The sequence below is a fragment of the Impatiens glandulifera genome, chromosome 1 (assembly GCF_907164915.1).
Source record: "Impatiens glandulifera chromosome 1, dImpGla2.1, whole genome shotgun sequence".
Taxonomy (NCBI): Eukaryota; Viridiplantae; Streptophyta; class Magnoliopsida; order Ericales; family Balsaminaceae; genus Impatiens; species Impatiens glandulifera.
In genome coordinates, this window is record NC_061862.1 from 129,288,794 (window position 1) to 129,310,181 (window position 21,388).

A 21,388-nucleotide genomic window follows, 5' to 3' on the forward strand; every position below is an offset into this window, starting at 1 on the left:
AATGAAAGACCCTAGTGGATATATGCATTTTTATTGTGGTCGAACCTCCTAAAATCTAATATTCATTCTTTTATTGTATTCCCAATTGTTTTATGGAAATGATGCACAGAACCTTAAGTTTTACTTTGAATCACTTCAGGCTTTCCCGATGTTTCATCATTGTGGGGAATCGGACGTGATGACAATAATCTCTGTCTACGTTACTCTCTCTCCTCGAAATCTTCTTCACCATGAACCACCCAAATGTAGACCGAGAAGTAATGCCACAGTTTCTTCTCCCTTCTTCTGATCTCGTGTTGGCGGTGTGAGAAACAAGAAACATTATTACGAGTATTTGTTCCCACATCGGGAGATAGAATAATTAATTTGCAATCCACCTTAATATAAATTAATGGGCCTGGCCAGAGAATTACTTACTTACCTGGACGGGGTCTTTGGGCGATCAAGAAGGTTCATGGCCTAGGTCAGTGACTTTCATTACACATAGAAAGGGTGCTTACTTAATATCAGCCCATTGTGATTGAATCTACATCATAATTTGTTGCTGAAGGGGCCTGCGTTCGCGCGGCCCCTACCTATTATCTCTTTTAAGGTTTTTCTTGTTTATATTATATGATATTCAAATGTACTAATATTTATCTGTAACTGTTTTTAATTCAATTTATGTATTCAACTAAACATTTTCACAACTATTTACTATCTAACATTGAAAGGAAACTAATTAATTCTTTGCAACTATTAAAAATTACTACCTATTGACCCAATCAAAATTACTACCTGATTGTATTGTTAGGGTGATCCATTAAAAATGTTTTTTCCAATATTTGAATCCTTCAAGCATAGTCAAAGAGGATAATTAATCAATTAAATTAACTTTAATATTAAATTATTATATTTCTATATTTTTTTAAAAATAAAAAATGGAATATGTCTATGATATCACTTTTAATTATCCTTATATTTATAACATCAACTAAGACTCAAGTTATGTTGATACAAATAATATCACTTCTAATAAATAATCCCACTTAAAAAAAATAAGTGTTTTAACTAATATAATATATATTTTCATCCTTACAATTAACTCTTTATTTATTTCTAATAAGAAACAAACTACGTTACTAAAACAACTTTAAATCTGTAATCATCAATCATCACCTCCACATATACAAAATCTCTATCATATAGAAATTGAATTACAATGAGTTTGTATATTTTATAAGTCAAAAATAGTATTTTATTTTATTATTGTTGAATATTTTTTATATATTATTTGTTGTTTTGCATGTACTTTGAAAGAGAATTACATTATTCAATATTTTTAACCAACAGATTCTTTAATGTAATATATTTTATATTTCTAATGTGATTATTTAACAAAAGAATAAAAGTTAACAAACACAAAGTTAATAACTTTTTTTTGAGTGGGGAAACTCTTAATAGATTATAATGCATTGTATTCTCTCTCTTTTTGTCATCCTTTACTTGTTTCAGTTAGAATAAAAGATCCCTTATCACCTCAATTTCAGTAATCATGACTAAAGAGCTATAGCATCATCTTATTTTTTTTGGAGTTTCTTCTTAGGTGTCGTTTGGATTCTGGTTTTTAAGAAAACCCAAAGTAATTATTACAAACAGTAAATACATATTATTTTAATATTAAAATAATAATTTTCATTTTTTCCTTATTTACTCTTCTTATTAATTATAGTTTTTCATCTTCTTCCTTTAAATATTTAATATTTAAAATATAAATTTAAAATAAAAAAAAGATAGTTTAATCTTTTTTTGGAAATTATTTTAAGTGATGGAATAAATAAAAAATGATTGATTTAAAAAGTGATTTGATAGAGATTAAAAAAAAATCTTAGAAGAACAAGGCCTTGAAATAACTAGTATATACATCTTCTAGGTTCTTTTATTTTTTTAACTTTTTTTTTTTTTTTTTGACAAATTTCCCCATAATTTATTTTCTTGTGAAAAGGGCTATAGTGTAATCTTACGAAGATATGATATTTTCCGTTGTTATGGTAAGTTGTCGATAAGTTTGGTTGATAAATTATGACCTTTTTGACAATAATTGTTTTCTCAAACTTTTAAAAGTATTAAAAAAATAATAATTATTAATTGCATTAAGTATTTTGAATTAATTAATGCAGATATTTATACTTCTTACTTATCAAGAGTAATTTATATATATATATATATATATATATATATATATATATATATAAATTGATGTTTAATTTTCAAAGTATCCGGATTGTCGAGTCGAGAACTGTGGTTAATTTAGATATGTATGTGAGAGTAAATGTATACTTGAGTCGGAGTGTGGATTGACCCGCCCATAAACTTAAAACGGTTAAAAATAAAATAAAAAAATGTTATTTCGAACCTACAACCTAATAAAAACAACATTTGTCAAACATTTACCACCACACTAAGTGTTGTCTCCAAAACTAACTGAACTTCCATCATCCACAATAAGAACCAAATGTTACCGATAAATCTTCCACATGACATAAATACCACTCCAAATGTTACATCCCACAGGTCTATAAGAATTCTTGGCAAACCAATTAGACTTATCTTAATTCTTAACCATATTTGCATTTAATCAATTTAGCCTAAATACTCTCTTTCTCATATGCAAATCTACTACACCATTGGTATAATAATGCTTTAATAAAAGAAATAAGATTGTGGATTCCTAATCCCCCATTCTTTTTTATTAATTTAACCTTATCTCAACTCACTATATAAAAAGATGAGGAATCAGACAATCTCCATAAAAATTTACACATAATTCTCTCCATCTTCATAATCACACACTTTGGGAGGACAAATAAGACATCATTTTGAAGAAAGAGCGCTCTTGATAAGGACTAAACGACCTGCCTTAGAAATCATCTTATTTTTTCAAATGGGAAGTTTTCTTTCCATCTTACTGATGATCGGATCCCAAGAAGCTTTAGCCCTTAGAGGGAGCCCGAGATACGTAGACGGGAAAACCCAATTTTAAATCCGAGAATAAATGTCAATCTAATATTTCTTCTAGACGAAACTGAATTAGAGAATAAGATATCAAACTTATTCAAATTAACACGCAGTCTCAAACACACTCCAAACAACCAAAGAATATCACAAATATGTTTGACATTTCTCTTAGTAGTATGAATCATGCAAAGAGTGTCATATGTAAATAATAAATGAGACATAAAGACTGGAGATCGTCTCGCATCGCACTCTACCCCACGAAACAAACCCGCATTTTTGGCAAACGACATCATTCTAGAAAGATCTTCCATAACAATAACAAATAAAAAAAGAGGAAATAAGGTCCCATTGTCTTAAACCCCTTGAACTTTCAAAGAAACCATGAGAGCTCTCATTCACGATAACAAGAATTTCACCGTCGATACGCAAAATCTAATCCATTTATCCATGATACCCAGAATATCAAAAAGGAACTCCAGTGAACATGATCATATGCTTTCTTGATATCGTGTTTGACAAAAATACATTTATCTCCTCTAGAGTTAGCCGAATCAATACACTCATTGACGATTAGTGTCGCATTAAAAATTTGACGATTTTGATGAAAGACATCTAATTGTTAGAGATAACTGTACTCAAAACTCCATGCATTATGTTTTTCAAACATTTCAAGATAATCTTATAAAATATTGTAACCAAACCAATGGGTCGGAGAGTCTTCATGTCGATAATTCTGACTGCCTTACGAATTAGGACAATCAACGTAGAATTCCAACTTTTCTTAAAAAATAAAAATCGATAAGCCTCCATAATATTAGATTTAAGGAACTCCCAAGCCTTTAAAAAAATTCAAAGTAAAACCGTGGCTCCCGGGGGACTTATCACTACCACAATCCATTATTTCCGCCTCCACATCCTTAATAGAGAAAGGAGATTCCAACATGCATTTCTCATTTGCATTTCTCATTTGCATTTATAGATGCAAAACTAATGTCATTTAACTTTGGTCTAACCCGAAATGTTATTGAAACAATTTTTTGTAAAATTGAATAATACTATTATATATAGTTGGTTCGTTCTCATGCACGACATCAACAATGTATATTAATTTAATAACATTATTTCTTGCTTGTTCCTTAGAGATTCCATGAAAATATATATTTAGCTCTACTGCGTTGTCTTGCCCCAATTTCCTCCTCTTTACATAGTTTAAGTAAATCGTTCACTAGATGAATCTGTGTAGAATTTCCGTAATAAAGAGATCACGAACTTCCTCTGCACCTATTTTCAAGTTCTTGACATGTATCGATTTTTCTTGCATTTAAAATTATAAAATAATATTTAAATGCTAGTATATGTGATTGATGTCGAGAATGGTAGATGCAAGTACTTAAAAAATATCAGTTTAGGGTATTGAAATTTAAAAATAAATTCAAATAGGCTTTCATTAAAATATTTTTTATGAAAATATTCTTAAAATATTTTAATATCATTTTCTAATTTTTCGAATTTTTTAAAAATAGTTTAGGGCTTCTAATTGTTAAAAACAATTAAAATTAAAAGTCTCAAACAAACAGGCCCTTAGGTAGGTGTCTAGGTCGCGAAATGGGTCGGACACGCGAGTTTTGGTTAGATTCGGCCCGGGGTCAACAGGCCTAGGCGCCCAGTCAACGCGAAAGTTGGACTTTGGGTTGCCCATGCGAATTCTAGGTCGGACGCGTAGTGCCTCAGTTGGGAAGGGTGTCTAACTGATTTTCTCTATCGAAAACCAAGCCAGAGTAAAATCCTCGATCGGGTGCCTGAATTTCTCGGTCGAAAGGGATGTCTGACTGATTTTCTCGATCGAAAACCAAGCCAATGCAAAAAAGTCTCGGTCATTTTTAACCTCTTAGTAGTAGGGTCTGGTCTGTGCATGTTTTAGAATTTTGCCAAAAGACTCCGTTTCTTGATCTAAAGGCATGGGGATCTTTGTCTCTTCATCTAGAACACATCCACGATCATTCCGAAGCATTGTTCGATCAAGGAGAAGCCAAATTGGGTTTGAAAAAATCTTGATGAAAAATGGGATTTTGTTTTTTTTTAAATAATTTCGACATTTGAAGCTTACCAATAACTTTCATATGTTTATTAGAATTGGTTTAAATGTAAAACTATTACAAGCTACAAGTTTGAACTAATTCAAGAACTAATTTTTGAGATTTCTGGTTTTTAAGTAAACATACTTTTTAGAATTTATTCAATTATTCCTAACATCTTCATAAAGATATGTTAAGAAGCTTCTTGAGTCCCTGAGAATATAAACCCAATTTTCAAAATTTTCAAAATTGAATTTGAGCTTGATTAATTCAAATTGATTTCAACAAAAAGTTTTGAAATGATTATAGGATCAAATTCTAATAAAGAAAATAATAATTAAGCAATATCGAAGATTGATCGAATTGAAATGTAAAAATTTCCATTTAAATATGTAAATTGAATTACAACGTGAATTGAAGTTTATTGTAAGTTGGAGAACACTCAGGAACTATTTATGAAGCTTTGTCATGATCTAGAAACGAGTCTTAAAGTCTTACACAAAATTTTCAAAATTTTCAAAATTTTTAAAAGCTTAAAAAATTTCTATGACGAATTTGGTAGAAGTTGGATTGGAGGCTTGAGATTCTGATCTTTGCCTTTGTCTTGGGCAATAAGAACTATTTATAGCCATCCAATGTTGATTGGAGGAGCAAGTGAATCGAATTTGAGATAAAAGACAATTTTGTCCTCGTTTGATCGTTATTATCCTGCAATGCCATGATCGAGCCTGTGATCGTAGGCAAAATGATCACCAAGTTAGGGTGATCATTTCAGCCTTTGAATCAGATCAAGTAGAGTATCGCCCGAGTTTCACTTTTGAAAAATCAAAAATTTCGGTCGATGTTCATCATGTTCGTTGCAAGGAAGAAAAGACAATTCGGGATTTAAATGATGTCGTTTCAGGTCATGGCGTGGACGCGCATCTGGGCGAGACGTTTCGTCAGCGACTGACGTTCCATCCGCGTTTGGGCAAACGACGTTGGCACGAACGTTAGGTGATTAGGTGTTACGCGGAAGCACCTAGCTTCTGTTGTAGCGAGTGACGCGGTTAGTTGTTATCCGTTGGATGATGCTTAGGCGCTCATCTGATGGTCGCGTGGTCTTTTGCAACTATTTTCTTTAATTTCCACTACACTGGATCACGACATTTTTCCAGTATTGAAGTTTGTTTGAAATCGATTTTTCTTCACTTTTTTGATATTTTAAAATTACAAAATATAAAAAATAATTTAATAGACATAAATATTTATTTTATCTATTTATTTTATTTTTTATATATTTTTGAGGATTTATAAATAATTAATTTGAGATTTAAATGGATATAACATTAATTTCAAATAATTTATTTAAATTATTTGAGTCATTTTAAAATTAGTTTAGGATAAAATAAACACACTATTTATCTCAAATTATTTTATTTATACTGACATTTATTTTAATAAATTGAAATTAATTATTGTAGTAATTAATTCAATTAATTATCTAATTTTACTTTGGCTTAATTTAAAATAATTATTTAATATTTATAAATTGTGGAGTTCAATTTTAATACTTAAAATAATATTTTTTTTTTGTCTTTTAATATTCTTAATATAAATATATCATGTAACAACAATTTTTTATTTAAAAAGTAATTCTACTTCATTATTTAAAATATAAAAAAAAAATCTCAATTACAATAATAAAATAGAAAAAAAAAATGTTCCAAATAATTTTGAAACAAAATATTCCAAAAACATATAGTTACACCTTCATTACAAATAAGTTGTCATTTAATTTCAATAACTTATTATAATTTTTTGTTGCTGTAAAATATGAATTTTATTTCAATCATTACTAAGTTCTCATTTAATTTGAATAACTTGTTATAAATTTTGGAAAAAATCCATTTTATTTCTATAGTATACAATCAAAATAATTTATAAAAGTAAAATAGTAAATTCTTAAGATAATAAAATTCAAATTAACAAAAAAAATTAACCAAATTATCTCCTTTGTTAGAAACACAATAATTTGAGGTGATTGCAGGTTTTAACCACCCAAAGTCCAACGGGTGAAGTGGGCTTAAAGATCTTTTAACAAGGAAGGAACCTCAGGCATATGAGAGAGTCAGAGAGAGACTTGAGTACTTGACAAACACTATTGCAAACTATTAATGTGCACATAAAAAGTTTCGGTTCTATATCAAACATGAATTCCTACAGTCAGCAACGACCCAACATCAGAGCAGAAGCTGTTTTACACGAAAATAATGGTATATGGATCCGAATGGTTTGATAGCTAACTAGTACCCATAATCGGTTCCATAAACAGAGCCATATTCTGCAGGAGGAGGATGACCTGCATTTGATGAAGGTCCATAGTTATGATCATAATTTGGATAACCATTGTAACCTTGACCAGTTGGAGCACCTGCTGGATTCTGTGGTTCTGCAGCAGCAACTTCCGCAATCACATTCTGTATCACATATTACCTTTAGTAAGTTTACAACAACCATATAACTACCAAAATATGGAAAATATGAATTCAATACACAAGGCCCGCCTGTACTGTTTGGTTTTGTAATAATAACATACTACCTTACACATTACAAAAAAGAAAATGCATGACGTTTCATAAAATTGAAAATTAAGTGTCGAATTAGTTGTGTATATTGAATAAACTAAATAAAAATATCTAAATTTGAAATTCTTGTTAAGGAAATTGATTTGATAAAACTAATGTTAAGAAAATATTTACTGACTATTTTATTTTACCCTTATATTGACATAATTTGATTAATTCTCATGAATTGAAGTTGTATTTCGTACACTCTAGCTTACCGAATAGAAGCCATTAGTGGCTTAATTTGAGCTTAATCTAATCAAATGAACTTTAAATAAACATTTTACTATTTAGATTAAGTGATAAGTTATCAAACACATCCTAAATCTAATCAGAGAATTTCAATCTCATAAACCTATGCTGTTCTTACATAAAAATGATATATCACATGTAAACAACTCACATGTATCAATTGTTGAGCAGCCTGCACTTGGGATGTAGATCCGTTGATTTCGACAGTCATCTCCCCAGGCACACCCTTTGTTTCCTGTATAGCAATTGTTGCTCCACTAGCACGACGAATGTAACTAATAGTCGCTCCTGAGTTCCCAATTACAGCATCTGCATATGATAATGGAATTTGCATGGTCTGTGCTACCTGGAAGAGAAAATTTTGGAAACTTGGCAATTAATAACTAAACTAATTACTCTATTTGATATCAGAAGGATAACTGAAATTAAATAATGCTAATTAATAAAATTGATAGCCATAAAATTATAAATTTTAAGATTTGAATGCTAGAAGAAATTTGATAAGGTGCATAAAAACAGTAAAAGAGGCTGTATAAATTACATATGAATTGTACTCGGGTGGTGTTTGGAAGAAGGGTACCAATCTTTACTTTGTTGTTTGGTTACAATTTCATTTATAAGTTTTTTTTTCTACATATAATTACATACATTTAAATATTTAACTAAAATATAGGAAACTAAACAAATACTTACATGCTCTTAAAATAAATAAATATTTCATTTTAATTCATTTAAATATTATTAATAAATAATACTTAATTACAAAAATAAACTTAAGTTATATTACAAATGAACAATATTAAAATAAATACTAAACAAAAAAGAAGTTAAATAATTATAAAGGGCAAAAAGTCATTTTACTTATTCTATTACGGATTACCTTATTATATTCACCAAACATAAAATATAAAACTATTATAAACCTTATACAACCAATACTCATTATACTACTAACCAAACAACAATAACTTGTACAACTTCAGCTTGTACCATCATACATCTTATACCCAATTACCCATACAACATCCTAGCAAACGCAGCCTATAAAGTATATTCTTGTTTCAGAATCTGATCATATATCAGTATTGTTTTAATCTGAATCGAAATTAATCCAATTCCAATTCCAATTCTAATTCCAAATCTAATAATCTACCACTCAGGTGAAGAATTCAATTAGCCTAATCCATTTCCAATCTGAAATTTCAACAGAAAATGTCTGATTATTGACTGCATGATTTGGTGACAGATGAAGCCCTCTCTGCTCTACTAATCACTAGGATTAAGGTAAACACACTATATACATGCAACATGGACATCAAGTAAGCACTTTGCACAATCAGTTAGATTCTCCTAATAATTATCAAGAGAGAAATATAGATCACAAAGACAAAACCTTCGCAACAACTGATTGTTGAGGCTGTGTACTTGGTGTGCTAAGTCCCAAAGGTCCATCTCTTCCATAAGACGGCGGACCCTGTCGATTGTCAGTGGGAGGCATATCTGCTGGAGGATAATAATTGTCATATTGATTTGGAGGTGGCCTGTAAGGCTGATGGCTAGGTATATAACCATGTCTAGAATCAGCATTCATTGGATAATCTTGAGGTGACATTCTCCAAGGTGGGGGCACATTCTGGGAAGCTCCAGCATTTGGCAATTGCATCTGCAAGAAAGAAAGGGAGAGAATTATGGTGTGTTTGATAAAACTGAAAATTAGTGTTGAATACTGAATTCAGATAGTAAAGTTGTATTTTGGACGCTCTTAATATAGTTGAGTCTAAACAATTAAGTAATATTTAATATTACTTATCAAATGGACTAAATTCAAATAAGCAATTAATTATTTAGATTACGTGATAAGTTGTGTTTTTATCCAACACAGGATTATGACCCAAGTCTCTCAGAAACTGGTTAATAAGAGTAGAGAATGGTAACCCCAATAAGTTGAACAAAGATTTTTTAAAAGTTTTACCAAACCCATCCAACAAACCAGCATTATCTTAGGTAAATACATAGACAGGGCTTGAGAAATAACTTACTTGCATTTCAAACACCTGAACAATGCTCCTATCAACCAAAAATTTTCTGAGATGGGTTATGATCAGTTCAATTGCTTTATGGACATTTTGGGGATCCCCTTGTATCTCAACAACACTGTCATCTGATAAAGCAAAAGGTGGCAGGTTGTCTGCAGAAAAAAAGTGACGAAGAACCAACATCAATTAAAAAGTTTCATCAAGATAGCTTAAGAGAAATACGGTTTAAAATCAAGGCCAGATGAAACAACCTCCTCCAAGAACACGAATTATGCAATCAGAGCCATCCTGTATAGATTTTATGGTACCACCTTGCTTTCCAATCAAGCTTCCAGCTTGCATAGCTGCCACTAGAAGCCTGGTGGAAAGTTTCCCAGGAAGAATCTGAGGTTGATCACTTTCGAGATCAACAATGCGTGCATGAACCGCCAACAAACCTTCCATAGCAGGAGATAGAGGGAGATTTGGCTCTTCCTTTGCAGAAATCAATACCTAACAAAAGGACAAAAATATTCTACAAATTAAATTAACAGATTTTAATAACTGAGGTACATTATCAAAATGTTGGTCTAACATCCATTCCTTTATTCCCGGGGGTGGCTAGAATGACCCCCCTAAATCATAACCCCCTTTAAAACAGAGCAGAGTTCTTAGTTGGAATCAAACCTGAGACCTTTAGTCTCTTAAGTAAGACCCTTACAACTCAAGCTACCCTAGTGTCTAACATCCATTCATTTCACAATTATTTTTCCCATCTATGAAGAAAACATCTAGGTGCAGCTCTCTTCTTCTATGCAAGAGATGGCAAGATAAAGCTGCAGAAGATCTTGCCAGTAGAGGGCATCAGCAGTTCTTCTTCCCCAAATATCACTCCTAATTTTATGGTAAGGTGCAAACCAACAGTTCCTCCAACTTTAAATCACTTAAAAAGAAGGGTTACTGAAATTTAGATTTCAAAATTCATGAAGGGGAATCCATTCCGTTGACCAGGATATCCGAGAGTAATACTGGATGTACATCATGAAATGAATAAATAGAGAGTAAATGAAACCCTATTTCTAAGACATTTGTACATATTCCATAATGTAAAAAAAAGAAAAAAAGAAGAGAAACCCACTAAACTTGCATGAAAAGCTCAAATAACCATCAAACTTAGAAAAAACGGCCCAAATAGGTCAATAGAATACTTGTAAAGCCATAAAACATCCACTCCCTATAGTATCATGAAATGCTCCTAATCCTAAAGCAAGGTAACTTCTGGTTTAAATTTTGGTTTTGTCCATAAAATATATTTTGAGGTATACAAAGATTTTTAACTGTGTTATTATTAGAGAGAGCTAATTGGTTTTATCCCCAATAACCATAGGTAATCATGTCAGCTATAATCTAAAAATAGGTGAAATGTGTGGCTGCTCCTAGTGTGAGAAGGTGTTAGGAATATATATATGGTTGTTCCAATTGCTCAGAAAAAATTATTAGTTTAGATTAGTGGCAAGTTTGAACAATTTGAATCCAAATACATTAGAGTAGTATACATCCCATTTGCATTTTTAATTAATATTAAGTATTCTATTCATGTAAATTTTAGAATATTTGTTTCTCCTGGACCAAATCAAATGTATTTTTTCATGTATAACATTTTCCAGTGGTGTGGCAAGACACCAATCGACCAAGTTTTGATGTTACCAGATCCAACAGGAAGCTTCCCAGTACCAATGTCCACCCATGATATTACTGAAAGTTTAGTCAGATGAACTTTTCAGCACTTCTAAAGCTCATGCTGAGTCCTGCAATCTGTATCTTTGTTCTTCTAATTGAGAACCTGCAAAGATTCAGGTTGGTTATTGGGGTGCACACACTGTTCTTCCTATCTAACCGGTTGATTTTTGAAGTTGACATTTCCATTCCAGTTTCTTGGTGTTTAGTTCACTATTTGTCTTCCTTTGAATAGTTTGACATTTCCATTCCAGTTTCTTGGTGTTTAGTTCACTATTTGTCTTCCTTTGAATAGTTTGTCAATAAATGAAGTCCATGGCTTCCAAGTGATGTCTTTTCTTCTTGATATTAAACTCAGATAGATTAACAATTCATCAGAAGTACCTCTTATTTCCTCAAATATAACTGACAAATGGAAGCGAAAAGCTCTTTAGTTACATAAGCATCTAATACCTAAGTATCCCATGGCTATGGAAGCATCCATATTTTCAAGCACTAAAATGTACCATACACCTAGTTACCTGATAATAACTACGGAGATCATAATTAATATGGCACAAAGAAAATTGAGGATTCTGGAAGTTAAAATGAGACATCAATAACAACCTATTCCTTAAATTAAAATTGCTATTGAATTGTAGAAATAAGTGGCCATTAGTTGAATGAAAATATAAAGATGCGAGAAACTCACAGCTCTTTCCATCGTGCCTGATGGGCAATCAAGTATCTTGATACGAGCCTTTGTTTCCTCACAGATTTTCTTTATGATGTCACCCTTCCTGCCAATAATACCACCAACCTTGTTTGCTGGAATCAACAACCTGAAAACATTCTCTCCAGGCCATCCAGGCCATTTCCTTTCCTCAACTTCAAATTTCTCTCCATGTTCGTGTGTTTCAGGTGATCTCAGTTCCTCAGGCATTTCATCAATCTCAAGGGTATTTAAATCCTCGGGAATTTCATTTGTATCTTGTTCATCAAAATCCTCTTCAGCCATTTTCTACATGCAAATATTTTAACTGATTAGTTCAAAAACAATTAGTTACCGTAAAGAGTAAATGGAAAATATAAAATCCATTCACTTAAGAGCAAACACAACTAGTGGCTTCCTCTTAGTAACAATAAAAACCCATCAAATTCTGTAACACAAAGGCAGACAGAATTCAAAATTTTCTATCTATTAATAAATCAAGGATTTGCAAGAACTCCTGAAACCTTACAACACTAAATACTGCATAATGACAATACAACCATAAAATCAAGGAATCACATAAAATTGAAACAAGCGAGAAGCATTTCATAAAGATTGAAGGTAGGACTTCAAATGTAATTTATCCCTTGTTTCTCTCTTAATTCTCTGTCTCCATCTTTCTCTTTTCTCTCTCTCTCTCTCTCTCTCTATATATATATATATATCACCATTAAGTGTAGCCAACTGAAGTGTCCAAGTGGGTGAGACCAAATCCGAAAAGACACAAAACCAACCATTCATCTCCAACATACAAAAGAAATATACAAAACCCAGAGAGATAAATAAATACGGGTAAAGAATCAGAAGAAACAACTAACTGAGAGAACATAAAAAACGAATAAATCTTCACATTTTTCCAGCCTTACAACAAGAACAATTAGGCATCTTATTGAAGTTCTAACATGAAAACAACAAGGTTAAAGAAATCAAAGAACAAAACATTCCACAACCCTAAGTTGCTGACCGTTTCGGTTCCTAAAGCGATCTTGTCTGGTTTGAGAGAGATAAAGTAAATGAGGAAACAAAGAATGTAACAACAAACTTACAGAAACTATTGAGTGTTGTGACGAAGAGGAGGCGCACCGATTGAGCGGGAAAGGGGTAGGACGACACTGTTGCGGCTTGTCGATGGAGAAAATGAGCCGAATATAATAAATAGTGTGTGATATTCATAAGGTTATAATTCGATAATTGGGTTTTTATCCTTTTAACATACCTAATTGTTAACATGGTCCACTAACTTTTACTCCAACATGTTTTGTCCAAATAATTTCCTTAATTTTTTTTATTTTTTTTAAGTATTTGTTCAACGTTAATTCTTGCGAGTTAAACATATAAAACGTAAAACACTTAACAGTGCAAACAGAGTTTGTCGGCTGCGGATTCGAACCTAGGTTTTTCTTATTTTATGAGAAAAAATGAACAGTTATATATCTTTCTCAATAAAATTTTTTTTTATAGCTATATTGATTCCTTTAGTCAACACACCCTTATACAATATTGATTTTCATTTATTGACTTTTTTTTTTAGTTCATATATAAAGCTAATTTACTATGAAGCCGAAAAAAATTGTGTATGAACTGGTTGAACAATAGAAATAATTGAATATAAGAACTCTAAGAATATTTGTTGAGCTAATATTATGGGTTTATAGTTACTTAAATATTGGTCAAATTAGTTGTTTTCTAATTAGTTATTTACTTGTCTTGAAGAGTTAGATTTTCATTAGTAATTGAATTTGTCAAAATAATTTTTGTATTGTTTGATTGACAATTTTAATTAGAAATATAAGTGATAGTTATTTGAAAGACAAAATTAATATTTGGTTAAAGATTAAGTCTAATCAATTTTAATTATTTAATTATTAATTTGTTAGTTGATTCAGTTTTCACTAAAATTTTAGAATTACTCATTTGTCAGATATAGTTCTATAATTTTACAAGTGTTTTTTTGTTAACCTATTATAAATATATTTGATTTTTGAAAAGAAAATAATTAAAATAGATTTAGTTACTAATTCATTAATAAATCAAGTTTTTATGAAAATTTTAGAATTACTCATTTTTCAAGTGACATGATATAATCATAAAATTTATAAAAGTGTAAATTTGTTAATTTTATAAAATGGATTTAATATATTTTTTTTAAAATTGGTAAGGTAAGTGTTTTTATTGGAAAATGATTTAGTTCTCGATAAAACAATTTTATTTTATATGTTATTTTATGATGTATGACCAAAGGGTTTTATGAATATGAAGTTTATGGGTGGGGAATGCCAAGAGGCTTAGGATGTCGTTAGTACAACGATTTGTGATTTCTAATGGATAAAATTGTTGGACATAAAATGAATGTAGGGTATGAAGAAATGTCTGAGATATGTGACATATGAAAAAATACTTGACGAGAAAGGAAATATTGGAAATACCAATAAAAGGAATGTAACGATATCGAATGATATATGAAAATACTGGAATGTTTTATTTTGACTCCAAAACCCTAGGTATCACATTCCTTAACACATAATAATGCCATAGAAGACAAGTGCACAAATTTTAAAAACATTGTATAAAGAGTTCGCCTTTGAATCGTTGAAGCCCACTGAGTTTTAGGGTTTGAACATAAATAGATGATTTAGTAGGAGTTGTCTTTTGAAGAATTGATAGTCACCTCCTATCATCATGTCAAGGGGTACAAATTAGTTTCCCCAAACACACAGATCTAGCAGGCCACGATGTGAGAAAATTCTTAAGGATTTTTAAAGACTCGAGTCTGATGTATTTTAAAGTGCAATGAAATTTAAAACATAAGCACATTGTCCTATTTAATACACACATCTACATCCATACATAAATAGAAATAAACATAGCAAACAAAGGGGTTGTGAGCCAATAGGGAATCGGGCCCATGGGTTGCCCATTGAGTTTTCCAACTCGCATTTATTTTGGGCCTCGATCCTCAAACTGAACTGTCTCCCATTCTCTTCATTGTTTTCCTCTCGCATTATGGGCGAATCGAGGGCGTAAATGAAATATTTTTTTAGAGTTTAACATAATTCTTATTATAAACCATTTTTTTAATAAAGAGTTGAAGGACACCTAAATTCATTTTAGATAATTTATAGAGTCACCCCGCATTGTTTTAATTTTAATCCTAAATTAAGAAGAAAAAAATGTATGGGTAAGTATTCAATTATTACTAGGGAATGATTTTGATTACTCTGTTTGTTTATTAAGTACAATTGCCAATTCAAAGGGATAAAGTGTTATATGAGCATCACCAAGTATAGTAATTTTGAAATCCTTGATTTTGTCCATTTTGAAAATGTAAAGGGCTGTTTTTAAAGTTTGGATGGTTTTATAACTTTAAAAGTGTATAATAAGATTTTAAAATTGAAGTATTTTTGACAACTTTAAAATTTGTAGATAACGTGATTTATGTGTACAAATAATTTTATGATCTTCAAGATGTAGATACTGAATTATAGAGTCCAGACGAGTTGGTCAAACTCTAAAATTATAGAAGAAGATTCTTTTAAAATATACATAATTTTGTCAAATTTAAAAATGTAGAAAATAGAATTTTGAAGTTCAATTGATTTAGTGAACTTTATAATTTCTAGCTTGTTATTTTAAAACATAAGTGATTTTGTGGATTTTAAAACTGGTAAAAGATGTCATTATTGTGTACACTCATGTTTGTTTCCCAAATTTATAAATTTTTAATCCTCAGTTTTTACAAATATTTTCTATTTAAGAGGTACAAATAATTAAAATAAATAATTATTATGAATAATAAATTAAAGGAATTATTATTATTTATTTGATATCTTGGGAGGAATGAAAATTAATTAACTAAAATAAATCAAAGAATAAATAAAATAATAATTGAGTTTGACAAATTAATCTATTATTATTATTATTTATTTAGTAAAATATTTGATATTAGAAATATAAAACAAATAATAAATGGTAGGTTAATAATTAAGATATTTTAATATATTCATAATTATTATTTATTTTTAAAAATAATAAAATCAAATAAAAATAATATAACAGGTATTTATTATTATTAATATCTTATTTTTTTAAATTCAGAGCCAAACGGAGTATCTGAGGCCCATCTACTAAGAAAGAAAAAAAGAGAGTCCATTTATCATTAATCAAACACTAAAACATAAAGAGATGTTTTCCCTTTATTTTCTCATTTCCGACACCTCTAAGACTCCTTCCAAAGGGAGAGCAAGTCTCTCGCTAAGACCATCTCTAACCCACAAATTCATTCTCAAACTCAAAATGCAATAAACATTACATCAGACAATAATTCATCTCCAACCCAAAAATTCATTTCCAAACCCAAAAAAATATTCCTTTCTTACACTAACTTTTTAACCTTGTTAATATTATTTATATATTTATCAACTTTACATATTTAACCCCAATCTTTTCTCATTCATTTAATAATATTAAAATAAAATTAAATATATATATCAATAATTCATAAACAACAAAATAATTCAATAATACATTTAAATAAACAAACATATTATATTAAAACAAACATTATTAATAAAAAACACACTTGGTACACGTACACATAACATAAATAATGTATCAATTCTCGGAATTGGTGTACTCTTCCCACAAATGATCGATTAATGCATTACGAAGTTCAATGTGTGCATCTTTATTTCTTATTTTTCTGTACCGAGATATAAAATCTTGAAATCGAGTATTTTCATTTATCACCATCTCGACCTCTGGTGAATGCGTTTCCATTTCAATTTTGATATGTGCATTAAGGTCACGTTCATCCTCAATAATCATATTATGCAAAGTTATGCACGTAGTTATTATATCATGCAACACTTCATTTCTATTATTTGTGAGCAATTTTAATTATTGTATTATTTATGTTGTACTTTTAATTATTGTAATATTTATTATGTAACGATAATGGTTGTTTTTTTTAATGTATTTTCTATTATTCATATTGTTTAAAATTATAAATTTATAATCTATAAAATTTAAGTTATAAAATATAATGTAAAAATATAAATATAAAATAAATTAGATAAAATTTTAAGTATAATACAATTTAATGATTTAATTAAATATTTAAAAAATATTATAACCTTTTATCTTAAAATTAAAAATTAAAAGACCAATAAATTATTTCAAATAATTCATTTAAATAAGTTTAATATTTAAATTAATATAGTTATATATTTCAAGGACTTAATTAATTTTTTATAAAAAAATTATGCAGTGTGAACAGTAACTACGCATATATGCGTTTATTTTTAGAGAGAGAATTTATATTCTCATTTTGCAGGGAGATTTGTCGTTCGGTTAGAGCAAAAAATGGAACTGCGTCTGCGTTTGCAGTCCGATTGGAGAAGCTCTAACGTTTGCAGTCCGGTTGGAGAAGCTTTAGAGCTTCTCCAACCGGACTGCAAACGCAGACGCAACTCCATTTTTTGCTCCAACCGAACGGCAAACGTCCCTGCAAAATGAGAATATAAATTATCTCTCTAAAAATAAACGCATATATGCGTAGTTCTTGTTTACACTGCATAATTTTTTTATAAAAGTTAATTAAGTTCTTGAAATATATAACTATATTAATTTAAATATTAAACTTATTTAAATGAATTATTTGAAACAATTTATTGGTCTTTTAATTTTTAGTTTTAAGATAAAAGGTTATAATATTTTTTAAATATTTAATTAAATCATTAATTTGTATTATACTTAAAATTTTATTTAATTTATTTTATATTTATATTTTATTTTATATTTTTACGTTATATTTTATATCATCTGTGGGAAGAGTACACCAATCAGAATTGATACATTGTTTATGTTATGTGTACGTGTATCAAGTATTTTTTTATTAATAATATTTGTTTTAATATTATATGTTTGTTTATTTGAATGTATTATTGAATTATTTTGTTGTTTATGAATTATTGATATATATATTTAATTTTATTTTAATATTATTAAATAAATGAGAAAATATTGGGGTTAAATATGTAAAGTTGATAAATATATAGATAATATTAATAAGGTTAAAAAGTTAGTGTAAGAAATGAATATTCTAAGAATATTCTTTTGGGTTTGGAAATGGGTTTTTGGGTTGGAGATGAATTACTGTTTGATGTAACGTTTATTGCATTTTGGGTTTGTGAGTTGGAGATGGTCTAACAATCTCCCGACCTTTTTGGTGACTCTCGTCTCTCTCTACTCTTACTCGCCTGATTTCGTCGATGCAATGACGAAGTAACCCCGAATGAATTATGACACTCTTGGATATAGTTGTTGGCCTCGAAGATCCCGACAGACCTGGAGACTTCCCTTCAAGATACGATATACCCCAATTCTTTTGCGAGCCTCCTCATATTCACGATGTCACGATCTACCCAAGTTTTTGGTCGAATCCAATATCCTCAATGCTTGTCGAGAAGACCGCATCGAAGAGGAATCTCGACTCGCGACGCTTATAAAAGAAGAGAAGGGATTGGAGACTAGGAGAAAAAATAGAGAGGATTTACATCACGATTCATCTCTGGTAGGACAAACAAACCTAATTGGCCTAACCTAAATTGAAGGTTGTATATGTGATTTGATTAATTAGGAAAGAATTAATTTTGACAGGAGGATTTGAATAAATTTATTAAAAAATAATTAATTTTAAAAAAAGAGATGTGAATTAATTAATTAAAAATTAATCAACTGTGAAAGTGAATCTTGAGTTAATTAATTAAAAATGGGGTAATAGGTATTTTACTATTTTACATTATATCTTGTTTAAATATATATATATGTACACTATTGATAAAAATCCATATATATATATATATATATTGGAAAAATGATATTCTCAACGAATATATAGCGAAAGTAAGGCCACGAATCTACTTGGCCTTGCCAGCTAGGAGAAAGAAAAATCAAAAAAAAAAGAAAAAAAAAAAGAAAAACGTTTCAGTTTCCTCTTTCTTCTTTCCTCTCTCTTTCTTCTTTTCATTTACCACTTTCGGCGATTTTTCTCAGGCGATTTTTCTCTGACGATTTTTCTCTCCGGCGGCATCCCCGACTTCTTCAACTTTATTCATCTTCTTTCTTTCGATCGAAAATGATAGGTCTTCTCCTTCGGGTATTTCCGTTCACTTTACTGTCTGCATTCGTGAATATCATTTCTCTTTTTCAGGCTGGTGGTCCAGGTACATCTCCATGCAAGACTCCAAAATCTCCAAGGACAAGGTAAATAACATCTCCTTTAGAATCCTAGAACATTTTGATGATTTGAAGACCGTTTAGGTTTTTGCGGTTAGTGTTAGGGTTAGGGTTATGGATTTTTATGATTATGCTGATTCTAATGATTTTAACAATAGAAATGGTTGATTATTTTGTGTGTATTTGCTGCTATGTGATGATTTATGTGATTTTTGATATGTTTGGCTGTTATGGGTCCCGAAAGTGTTGTTTCGGGGACCCGAAAGTGTTGTTTCGGGGACCCGAAAGTATGATTATATAGTCAATAAATTTGATTTTGATATGTTTTTTGAATGAAGGGTCCCGAAAGTGTGGTTTCGGGACCCGAAAGTGTTGTTTCGGGACCCGAAATGGGGTGTTTCGGGACCCGAAATGGGGTGTTTCGGGCCCGAAATGGGGTGTTTCGGGACCCGAAAATTGAATTTTGATATGTTTGGCTGTTATGAGTCCCGAAAGTGTGGTTTCGGGACCCGAAATGGGTGGTTTCGGGATCCGTAAATCGGATTTTATAATGTTTGGCTGTTATGGGTCCCGAAAGTGTGGTTTCGGGACCCGAAAATGGGATTTTGATTTGATTGGCTGTTATGGGTCCTGAAAGTATGGTTTCGAGACCCGAAATGGGTTGTTTCGGGACCTAAAATGGAGTGTTTCGGGACCCGAAATGGAGTGTTTCGGGACCTGAAATGGGTGGTTTCGGGACCCAAAATGGTGTTTCGGGACCCGAAATAGGGTGTTTTGGGACCCGAAATAGGGTGTTTCGGGACCCGAAATGAGTAGATATTTGATTTTAAATGTTTATCTTTATCTGATTATCTGCTTCATGTTTTTTAAATGTTTATCTTTTGTTTTTGTAGGGAAAATAAACGTAAAAGGAATGCCCAAGAAGCAGCATCTCCCAAAGAAGTTCCCAAATCCCCAAAAGCTCCCAAATTAGTTCCGAAATCCCCCAGAGCAGCAGCTCCCAAAGCAGCCCCCACAACCTTTTTTTAACTAGGACATCTTCTTTTGGGCTTTTCAATCTTCTGCAACTACTTTCTAATGATCAAAAGGAGGCTGTGAAGTCAATAGGCTTTGGCCATCTACTTTCATTATCGCTTTCAAAATGCCTCGGGGAGATATCTCGTTATCTAGTCAGGCAGTTTGACTGTGATAAATGTTCTTTCACTCTAGAGAATGGCGAGGAAGTGAAAATCGAAGAAGAAGATGTTGAAATGATATTGGGTCTCCCCAGAGGGGAGTTGGACATTGTAGAATATCAGAATAACGAGACTGATGATAAGCTGAAGGCATTTAGGACTCGATGGGGTAAGACCCTCTTAATGACGCTCCTTTAGTGACTGCTATGCCGACGAAAATGATTGAGAACAAAGCTTCTGACAACAATTTTAAGATAGACTTCGTATTATTTGTTGTCAGCTGCTTTCTCTGGTGTGATCACCTAGGTCAACTATCCAGGTATATCTCATTTCTGTTATTTCATTTGCATGACAACTTATATGACATGTTAATTAATCCTCAAATATGTTTTTTTCACTTGCAGGTATAGAATTCTGAAATATATTTCAAATGTTCATAATATCAAGAAGTTCAATTGGTGCAAATTTTTACTTGAAGGATTAGTTCAATCATGCGCAAAAGTGAAGGAGAATGAAAAACGACATTTCCAAGGACCACAGACGT

The 21,388-nt window shown here is 30.7% G+C and overlaps 1 protein-coding gene and 1 non-coding gene across 3 annotated transcripts; one reads left to right on the top strand and one right to left on the bottom strand.

Moving 5' to 3' along the window:
• Positions 1-413: 413 nt before the first annotated feature.
• On the top strand, positions 414-575 carry LOC124923024. Its single transcript, XR_007098065.1, has one exon. It is a non-coding gene; the product is annotated as a U1 spliceosomal RNA (small nuclear RNA).
• Positions 576-7,202: 6,627 nt separating this feature from the next.
• Positions 7,203-13,609, bottom strand: LOC124919766 (flowering locus K homology domain-like). 2 transcript variants are annotated; one of them, XM_047460092.1, is made up of 7 exons: positions 13,480-13,609; positions 12,374-12,682; positions 10,218-10,458; positions 9,970-10,118; positions 9,324-9,593; positions 8,082-8,276; positions 7,203-7,531 (listed from the first exon to the last, which is right to left on the bottom strand). In XM_047460092.1, the coding sequence occupies exons 2-7, from the start codon at positions 12,677-12,679 to the stop codon at positions 7,358-7,360; spliced, it is 1,335 nt and encodes a 444-aa protein (XP_047316048.1). In that variant the 5' UTR covers positions 12,680-12,682; positions 13,480-13,609; the 3' UTR covers positions 7,203-7,357. The 2 variants fall into 2 exon arrangements, with proteins under 2 accessions (XP_047316048.1, XP_047316049.1); XM_047460093.1 differs by lacking the exon at positions 13,480-13,609 and adding an exon at positions 13,398-13,467.
• Positions 13,610-21,388: the final 7,779 nt, after the last annotated feature.

What these genes read in the sequence shown, in the direction of transcription:
- LOC124919766 (XM_047460092.1), bottom strand. Translation starts at nt 12,679, where the DNA reads ATGGCTGAAGAGGATTTTGATGAACAAGATACAAATGAAATTCCCGAG. An exon ending in AATTCGTGTTCTTGGAGGAG is followed by an intron (nt 10,119 to 10,217) that starts GTTGTTTCATCT and finishes TTTTTTCTGCAG; the next exon opens with ACAACCTGCCACCTTTTGCT. An exon ending in TTCAGGTGTTTGAAATGCAA is followed by an intron (nt 9,594 to 9,969) that starts GTAAGTTATTTC and finishes TCTTTCTTGCAG; the next exon opens with ATGCAATTGCCAAATGCTGG.